The 10482-nt window shown below is 42.2% G+C and overlaps 1 protein-coding gene across 2 annotated transcripts in view; it reads left to right on the top strand.

Annotated features, from left to right (window-relative positions):
* Window positions 1-10482, top strand: part of WBSCR17 (Williams-Beuren syndrome chromosome region 17) — a 375733-nt gene that overhangs the window by 242166 nt on the left and 123085 nt on the right. For both annotated transcript variants that reach the window (XM_019511375.1, XM_019511374.1), the window contains exon 7: window positions 4823-4940. In XM_019511375.1, the coding sequence (XP_019366920.1) occupies window positions 4823-4940 (118 nt within the window). The remainder of the gene's footprint in view (window positions 1-4822; window positions 4941-10482) is intronic.

The following is a 10482-nucleotide window of genomic DNA, read 5'->3' as shown; positions in this document are numbered from 1 at the left end:
TCCACCTCACTCAAATTGTACCCTGGGTGTGCCATTCTCCTCTGGAGGTTAGGTCACATCCCCTATAGTAGCCTAGCTAACAGAAGAGAATATACCATCCAGACTGTAACCCCCCAAGAATCAGTATTGCGCTATGTCATAATCAAAATATTTTGCCTACTGGGCACTCAGTTTTCTGTGGGTTTTTTTTTTTTTTTCCTTTTGGTCAAAAATTCGGTCTCATCTTAAAAAACGGTTTTATTGGAAATGTTTTGAACAGCTTTAATGACACTTTTCTGTCTTAACTGACCTCAGCCAAGCATGAGAGTGAATTGAAAGGTTTCTGCTCCCCTACCATGTCCGTTCCAGTTCTTCAGCCAAAGAAAAAGAAACCCCAAACAAGTTATGAACATTCTGTGAAAACAAAGTGACTTTTCCTTGTATTTAATTCCTGGAGGTAATCCACAATAATGGAGCTATTAGATTTTGGCACCCTTAACATGGTTATCATTCCAGAAAGAATTGTTTCTGCTAATGGTAGTTATCTTGCTACAAATAAAGCAATGAAATTGAATTCTTAAGTACTAGAGTTGCAGCAAACCATGAAACATTGTGCTGCTTATTGAAACGAAGGCTGAGATAGCTGGCTGAAAAACAGTCGATCTAAGATTGAGTTCTGATGTTTTCTGTTCTTACTCATTTAATATGCCAGCATCATTCAATTGTTTCCTGATTCTGTGAAAATACTGTAGCAAATGTAAATAATATTAATACTTTGCACTTAAAGTCCTTACATGCCACAGATATCAAGTGCTTCACAAAGGTTAAATTCAGCCTCATGCTATCTGAGAGCCAAATTATGATACTTTTAACTGGGCTGAGCAGTATCTCATTCCTGTTGACTCTGGTGGGATTCCTCAGCATTGAGTCAAGTTATCATAATCTGGCCTTATGTAAGTTAAAAGGGTTATAGCCACTTGTAGACGCATAATAGGGCACCTATATATGTGCCTGACGCCTGCTCCAACACATTATAATTAGAATGCATCGAAGGGGACTTGATTAATTGAGTCTGCTGGAGTGTGCTAATTAGCACGCTCCGGCAGCTTTGACATCACATGTATTCAATGTCCCTACACTTCAAAATGGCAGTGGAAGCACTTTAACTAAAGCTCGTTGAGCAAGCTTTAGTTGAAGTTTGAATCATGGGACACTGAGTACACAAGATGCTGTGGGCACTTACAGTGGCTCCCGAGAGCTTCTCTAATTAAAGTGCCCCCTCCACTCCCATCCCAGAGCACGTGTAAAGACACCCTAAATAAACGGAAGCACAGAGATACTAAGTGAGTTGCTACAGTTAAAATATACATGTTAAAGATCACAAATCCTGTGACTGGCTGAGCTAGACCTGGAAGCCATGTTTTCTGCTTCTAGTGCCATACTGCTACTACAGGACTAGACTACATCATAGAAAGCAATGTGTGTTCCTGGAAAAATAGAGGAGAGGCTGGTAATTCAGGCTGACCTGGACAGGCTCATAAGGTGGGGGGGACCAAAGCCTGGTGGCATTCAACACTGAGAAATGCAAGGTGCTCCACCATGGGGTGGGGGGAAGGAGGGGAGAATCCACATCATACCTATAGGCTCAGCAATGCTACACTCACTAGCACCATGACTGAAAGAGACTTGGGGATCATGATTGACCACGAAATGAGCGTGAGCCACCAATGTGATGCCACACACATATAAGTATATAAGGAGTGTGCAACAGGAATTGGGAGAACATCTGTTCACCAGGACACCCCAAGGGAAGACAAAGTCTAACGGTCACAAAATCCGGGAAGACTGTTTTAGGCTGGATATAAGAAAAAACTTCTTTACCATCTGAGTCCCCAGGATCTGGAATAGACTCCCCCCAAAAGTGGTGCAAGCACCTACTCTGGACATCTTTAAGACACACTTGGATGCCTATCTTTCTGGGGTCACTTGACCCCAGCAGACTTCCTGCCCATTGGGCTGGACCCCATGATCTTGCGAGGTCCCTTCCAGCCCTAACGTCTATGAAATCTATGAAATGGATCAGATTTGATGGAGCAAATAGAGCTATGTTTTGGGTAAGGGACAGGCATTACACATAATCCGGGTTAAGTGATCAGAAACTGGTTTAAACTTGTAACAGAACAGATGTTCAGTGCACACAAACCAGTTTGAAAATGGCTGAAACCAGTTTGAGATAAGGCTGGTTGAATGTAGTATCAGACAACCAATTTGGGTAAAACCAATTTATGCAATGTTTGTCCCAGACCCCTTGCTGGTTTAAAATAAATCAGACTCCCCCAGCATCCCAGCATGCTCTCTGGGCTGGGCTGGGCGGGGCTCTCTGCTCCACAGTAGAGCTGGCCCTTCCCCTCTGCTCCCTGGCTGCAGCTCTGGCAGGGACTGCAGGTTGCTCACCCAACTCCCCCTCAACACTCCCTGCTAAGCAGGAATTCCCCCCTCCCCTCTGCCTTGCGGAGAGGTGTCTGTGTATTAGCTAGCAGACCACATGCTGGCTACAGGCTGTGCTGAATCAAGAGGCAGCTGGTAATGTCCCTTTATTGTTTTCTTAATTGGGTGATAAAGATTGAGTTAGGGATGATGAACACTGTTATCAGTTCCCTACTGGGCTAATCAGAGCCTGGACGTGCCCCCCTCAGCTTAGTGTTGTGCAAGGGAAGGGAGGGCTGCTCTAGCACCCTTTGGCTGCTAGCCTGAGCCACTGCAGGCATGTGCCTGCATTTCTGGGATGTCTGTTTGGTTACAAACTGGTTTAGCCTAGCCAAGTTAGACTAACCTGCAAAAATTGAATCGATTCAGGCTCAGGCTTTTTGAATGTCTGTACCTAGCCTTGATGATGACATAGAATTTGCATTCTGTGAAGCACAAGTTCAATGTATGCTTAAAACATGACATAAATACGCAGGCATTAAGCTCCATGTGAATTTATACCATCCAATTGCAAAATACTGAACTTCACTCTAACAAAGAAATTTCACCTCTTAGATTTGGTACTTACAATACTCAAAAAGATGCTGCACGTGGGAAGAGTTAAAACCAACATACTTTGGCCTTTCCATATCCCAAATTATGAGGTAGTAAACATACTCAGTTTCTTCTTTGCTAGTACCCTCAAGTGGATCTATGCTCGTTCTGTGTAGCATGGAACGGAGTCTAGGTTAAATAGGAGAAAATGCCTTTTATTTTACAATGGAAAATGTCCCAGTAGGTGATAAACATTCCATCTACCGCAACCACAATAGATTAGTAAATCACTAAGTAGCAAGAAAATAATGATATAATTACGTTATGAGCTGTGCTCTGTGGTAAAGCAAAATTTTTGGTCTGGGGTTCCAAATATGAAAACACAGCAAAATAATGGTCTAGCTAGTATGTTGATGTAAAACAGAATAGATCCCTTGAATCTATATCAGGAGAACATATGACCCAGTGCTTTCAAACCTTTTCAGTTCTTCCAACCTTATAAAAAAATTAAAGAGAAGGACAGAGGGGAGGAAACTGGCAAGATTAGGAAAGAGAACTGCCAGCAAATGCCCTTAATATCATACAAAAATATCCAGTGCTTTCTCTTTTTGCACATATATTAATGTCAGTACCCACCTCTCTCTCATATTCTCAGTCTTTGTCCCTTAACGGATATTTTGAGCTTGGCTGGTCTTCAGATAAGGAGATCAGTAATGCTGCTTCATCGCTTAAAGAACAAGAGGTTTTGTGGGATTCTAGGGTCAAAACTTTTGCACCCACTGACCTCAGAAAAGCTGCAGCTATTGAAAGAGATAAGCAAGTAATGCAGCAAACAATTCTGTGACTACTTTTGCCAGATTTTTAAAGAAGTTGCTTCAGCCACATTGTTGTTGCTCTTACTAATTAGTAAGGCACACTCCTTTCTCTGAATTCTTAATACTATTATTGCCATCACAGTATCCCTTGAAGATCCCAGCCAGGGTCCCTATTCTAGGAATTTGCAAATACACAGTAAATACATAGTACAAAGGTAGGGCTTGGAGCTGGGGCACTGAGATACTATGAAACTCATCCAAAAACTCACAAATATGTGGCAGAGCTAAGAATCAAAAGCAAATCTCATAGGGCATTGTTATATGTGTCCCCACATGGTGCCGGGCACTTCTAATTAGCAAGCTATGCTAATTAAAAGCACCCATGTGTCACATGTATCAGCTGCAAAGTGTGTCCCTGCACTGAGAAAATGGCAGCAGTGCACTTCGAACTAAAGCACATCAAATGTGTCTTAGTTCAAAGCTCACCACCGCCATTTTGTCAGCGTGGAGGTACTCTGCACCACTGGTACATATGATGCCAGTGTGCGTCCATTTGCGTGCTCCAGCAGTCTGCTCCACCACACTGGATTTGCGGGACGTAGGAGCAGGCTTCCCGCATGTGTGCAAGTGCCCTTAAGTCCCAGCTCTGAGCTTTAACCATAGGGTGCTTCTACCTCTCCTTTGTATACACAAGACTGTGCTGAGCAATTGAATTTTGTTCAGTTGTGCTTCAACAAGCAAAATAATATCTCCCATATAATGCCCCAAAATTGAAGTTACTGCCAAGAATAGTGCTTACTACTATGAAGCCAGTGGGCCTGCCAGTGGCAGTAAGCACATTAGACCCAGTCTTATACCACAGAAGCCAGTGGGAGCTTTAATGTAGTTTTCAGTGGCATTTAGGATTAGGACTCATTTTACTATTTCATGGATTCAGTCTATGGAACTATTGGAAAGTGACAACTGATGATCTTGCACCAGTTTAATTTACTGTTCTCTTCCTACAGGACCCCAGCAATGATTGGCTGCTCCTTTGTTGTCAACAGGAAGTTCTTTGGAGAAATAGGTCTTTTGGATCCTGGAATGGATGTATATGGAGGAGAGAACATAGAGCTGGGAATTAAGGTTTGTACTATTCTTCCAATTATTTATATTTCTTTTCTTGAAAACATATTTAAAAGAAGTTGTCAGAGGCCAAAGCTTCTTTTTAATGGCCAAAATCCATTAGAAATCTGCACTGGAACTGAATATATAATTATTTGGGTAATATGTCACAATGTCCAGCAGACAAGTTACTTATTTGGGGGCATAAATTTTTCATTCTTCTCCTCAAGTTCCCATACCAGGCTTTGTAACAGGGAACCAGAGCTCCCATTACTTTAAAGGAGAAACAGCAGCAGGGAGATCCCCAGGTTGGGGAAGACAGCTTATTATGGGCTGACAGCAGGGAAAACAAACCACAGTTAAAGGTAATTTGCACCTCAATGGTTGAGAGAAATAGGACAGACACCCCAGCAGACATAAATGGAGGTCTGGAGGCAGTGGAGCCGTGGTACAAACAGAAGCGGGACAAGCTGCCAATTAGGAATAGCAAGACACAGTGGTGCTGGCACTAAAGAGGCACCTGAGAAGAAGAGGTGGGGCTTGGGCAATTAAAAAAACTGGTACTCCAAGTAGGAGGGGGATCAGAGAGTCAGACCCGTGCTGCAGAGGGAAGAGAGCTCCCAGGAAGGGATGAGCTGCCAAAGGAATCCTGACCAGCACACAACACTCAGGCGAGAACAAGACGAGAGCCCAGCAGCAAGGGGCCTGGCCAAATGTTGCTATACCTTGCAAAAGGAGTGGAAAGTTTTGTTTTAAAGCAGATGCTTAATTACCCTTTTATTAGAGTTTACACTGGAGGACTGTGTGTGGCTATTGGGGGAGGTCTGGAGGCCATGGAGGGTGTCACAGAACATGTGAGGTCTTGAGCCTGACAGGGGCAGGGGTGCAAGCCACAGTGGTACCCAAGGGGCACATGGTGTTTTGAGCCCTGCCGGGGGCTCATAACACAGGCAGGCAGCAACCAAAGTCTGGGCTAGAAAGCCAACAGAGGCAGCCTTAAGCTGAGCGTGCTAAGGGCCAGGGCCCAAGAAGGCTGGAACTTATAAGTTGAGAGGGCCAGAAGCCAGGCCAGGGGCCTACATCCTGAAGGGCAGACCTGGGGCCAAGGGCCCAAAGCCAGAAAGGGACAGGAGCTAAGTCAAGGACCTAGAGCCCAATAGGGTGAGACAGAGGCTAAAGCCCAGAAGCCAGGTCTGGAGCAGTGGTCCTAGGCAAAAGGGGCCAGCTACAGTAAAGCGGCAGAGGCTGGAAAAGTCGAGGCTCCAACAAGGACATAGAGACCTGAGGGGTAGGACAGGAGTAGGCTGGGTCCAGGCAGGACCCCCAGACTGATAATAGATAAAGGCTTACTTTGGGACCCTGGGGAAGCCTCCCTTTTTTGTAATCAAAGTATTCCAACAAAGGCATGGCAGGAAAGAAAAGAGGAAGTGTGCCCTAGGAGCTGGAGCAGCGTGGGAGCCACGTGGCAATCAGGGGGCATCATGGCTGCCCCTGGGGGCTTCAATCCTGTCATAGGTTTAATCTAAAATCTACAAAAGGCAAATGGAGTGACTTGATCTATGTCAGTTATGAACAGTGAGAGTATTAGGTGTGTTGAATCTTTAATCCACTATTCAAGAAAACTTGTGTTTATCCTCCTCAAAGAATTAGCTCCCTGGGAGCCAATGAGGTTATTTATTATTGTTGAATGCAACATATGAGATTAGAGCCCTGAAATAATCTTTTGAAGATAATTAAGGGTTGCATAATAAGATATATACATGTATGGGTATAAGTAAATCTAAAAAATGTTACTCCAAGTAACAGTATCTACAACCACAGCATCACTTGATTACTATAGACAGTATTAGATGGGTTTTAATGATTTGAGTATTTATATAAATAAACAGAGTGATCCATAAACCAAAAAATTAATGCTGACAAACATGCAGAAAGACAGTCTGTGGAGATGCATGGCTTAGTATACTATTTGTGAGTTAACAAGCTGATGGGGAGAGACTTGAGACTGACTTACAACTGAAAAATTTAGTTGACCAGGCTGTTGTAAAAATTGAAAATCACTGTTCATTTAATAGATTTTCCAGAAAGTATTTGCTTTGCTAGAAAATCAAAAGTAGTGTATAAAATCTATTGTTATTGACCACGGGAAACAATAAAACTCTGCTAGACAACAGAATAGGAATTAAAGGCTTTAAATATGCCACTTAGCTCCACACCCAATGAGGTAATTATTGCAACATCAGCATGCAGTGGATTCTGTAAACTTGAGGTATCGAATTCCAAAATAATCTTGATTCTTGAGTACCTACATTGGGTGGTTTGTATCTATTTAATTGCTGTCATTCAGAGACTGACAGAGACGTTAGGAAGAACTTTCCTCCTAATTAATAATTCAGATCATCCACTCAATTTTGTGTGAATTCATGGGATGTTGATCTTCTTGACTAGAAAAATAGATGTCTGAGGCATAAATAATAATCGTATGTACCACAGTTTTTCACATTGTTGAACACTAAAAAGGAAGTGTCCAATATCTCCGTTTGAAAGACTCTGAAAACTCCCACATCATCAATTTCTAATCTGTATTCTTCTGTTTGCATTCTCCCATGCCCACACTGCACTCTGGCCTATATTTTCAATAGTCATTGGTGGCTTCGATTGAATAAATATTCAGGGTACTTTAAAGAGGCCTGACTTTCAAAAAATGCTGAAAAATCTGGTCTCTTTAAGGTGCCTCAGGCAGGGCAGTGGAATCTCAAGACAGATAAACTGACTCATCACTTCAAATAATGTAGGCCTTTTATGTGTAAATAGAGTTTGCCATTAAAAAAATTGGGCCTGTGATCAGAATGTAGCCAATGAGTAATTTTGCCACTAAATTCAATAGAAAAGTGCCTGGTGCCAACTTACTAATTGCATTTCTTATTAAGGTTTATTCTATAAAAGGTTTGTACAGGGTTAATACATAACTCATAGTTAGCGACCTACTCAAATTGCAATTTCGCATTTTTTGTGGAAACTGTGATTTGAAGTCAGTTCTATGAAAAGCAGCATTTCCCATGATTTTCGGCAGAATCACCAGATTGAAAAAAAACTCACTGAAAATGTAATGCTGGCTCCCCAGTGGGAGCCAGCACTTCCTTCCCATGGCACACAGAAAAGGAGCCAAGATCCCTCTGCTGCTGATTGGCTGAGAGGACTGCCTGTCATGCAACCCCACCCTTCAGCAAGGGGTGAAACCGCATGGATAGCAGCCCTCTTGGCCAGTCAGCAGTGAAGGGCAGGGCCGTCTCAAGTGTAGCCCTTTCAGCCAATCAGTAATGAGAGGTGGGGCTGCCACTGAGGCCTCTTGACCAATCAGTGGCATGGGGAGGCCTCACTGAGAAAAACCACAAAAATGACGGTGGGCATCTAGAAATCACTCACCTGTCTCCTCAGTTTTGGTAGGTCCCTTCATAGCCGAACAAATGGTCAATCAATTATTGTGTACTGTTACAAAATCCGACTGGTCAATAGATTTTAATAACCTGAGCCTACAACTACTTACAGATTTAACTGATATGCTTCTAACCATCTGTAAGCAATCTGTAAAGGTGCTTATATCATTTTAAAATAATGTATTAATCCTCTATAACCCATTTAGAAATTGAGCCTTCATATAACAAGTTTTGGGTTTTGGTTGTTTAATACCTTTTAAAATATGGCAGTTATCAGAAAAGTAATTGTGTACTTCTTGATGTATTCTTTCTCAATGATTGTCAGATGAAAATTGACTGAAGTCACAAGTCATAGATGTATATTTTTCCTCAATGATGGTGATGCAACTGCTACCTTGTTTTTGAAAATCAGTTGGTGTTTTTCAACATAATATGTTCTGATTACCAACAATTGCTTCATGCTCCTGGCTGCATGTATACATTACTTTTAAAGAACAAAAATTAGGTAATAGTGTTCAACTACAGTCAGATCAAAGGGACAAATAAGCTGGAGTATCTCAGAATGCAGGCAAAGGCCTAAATTAAGTATACTCTAGTATAGTTAAATGAAGAATAGCAGTTAAAAAAGTAGGTTATATTAGAGAGAGAAAGGTTATATACTTAGGCTGGGGTATTAAAATGTCCAGACATTTTAATATATAATATTAAATAGTATATTATATATAATATAAAAATAGTATAATAAAATAACATAAAATCCAATAAAATAAATATATGGTCTTTATCTACTGAATTGTAATGAGTTAAAAAAAAGAGCATTTCCACATTAATAAAGTGATTTTCAACCACAGAACAATTATTCATGCTTAAGGACTGCAGGTAAACCTGGTGGTAGGGGCTTTGCTACTCATTAGAAGCTGGAAAACATCTTTGCACCTTGTGTTCTGCTTGTTGAATACATGTGGTCCTGGCATGAAGTACATATTGCTCTGTGTATAATTATAGTTCCTTTTATCTCACTACAGTGTCTCCAAAAAGAATTACATCTTCTGTTTATCCTCTCCCCTCATCCCTAGTTTACTACTTTGCTTCCCAAGCCAGTATAAAAATGAATAAAATTCACATCAATCTGTTTATCAGCAGAGAGAACAGAAGTGTCCATTAAGCTGAGGAGTTCAGGATAACATTTCAAATGGACTGTTTTCATTATCTGTCTGTCTGTCTATCTACTGTATATAGCCAAATCCAAGACAACTCTGAATTTAAGATACCTCCCTACCCCGTTATTTGATTCTATACATGGAAAAGTTAGAAAATTATTATAATTTTCCATGTATAGAATCTAATTATTGGATAGTCATCTTAAATTTGCCCTTCCCCTCCCCTGCAGTAAGTAAAGCAGTGTCGGTTGGGGGCAGGTAGTGGGGGAGGTAGCATCAGGGCAGGTGGCGGGGCAGGAGAGGGGGCAGGCAGTGGAGGATCCAAGTAGCTTGACCTCCTCCTCTTGCTCCCCATACCTTCTCCCCAGCTGCCTGTTCCCCTTCCCCCACTACCACATGCAGAGGTGGAAGGAGGCAGGCAGCAGCTGCAACCCTGACCCTAGGTCAGGGCCCCTGCTGCCTTGTACTCAAATCCAAGATGCAGATTTTTTTCTCATCACTACTCAAATCCAGGATGAGGATTTTTTCTCACTGTTTCTCATATCCAAGATGAGGATTTTTTTACTCACCATTTGTTAAATGGGGGTTTGGGGGGCTCCTCATCTTGGATTTGAATAAATGTAGTATTTATCTATCTTCCAGTATATAGATATTCCTTGCTATCCTGTTATCTAACTGCTGGGTCTTTCTTACCCTGTTTTCCATGCCCATGGATCATATATTTGATCAACTCTTCTTAAAGTTAGCAATAAACCATAGGCAGGGGCTAAGGGAGTTCAGCACCCCCCATATGCAGGGCAGTGGGTACAGCTGGGCCACAAGGCAGCCCAGCTGCGGGTTCCAAGCCACTGCAGCAGGAGTGGGGAGGGGCCCACATGCAGCCATGATTGCAGCCTGAATGTGGATCACTAGCAGGATGGCAGGCAAGTACCAGTCTACTCTGAAGGGGAAGGAGCTTGGGGGGGG

Source organism: Gavialis gangeticus, unplaced genomic scaffold, assembly GCF_001723915.1.
Source record: "Gavialis gangeticus isolate Ggan-Ray unplaced genomic scaffold, GavGan_comp1, whole genome shotgun sequence".
Taxonomy (NCBI): Eukaryota; Metazoa; Chordata; order Crocodylia; family Gavialidae; genus Gavialis; species Gavialis gangeticus.
This window is presented reverse-complemented; position numbering and strand designations above follow the sequence as displayed.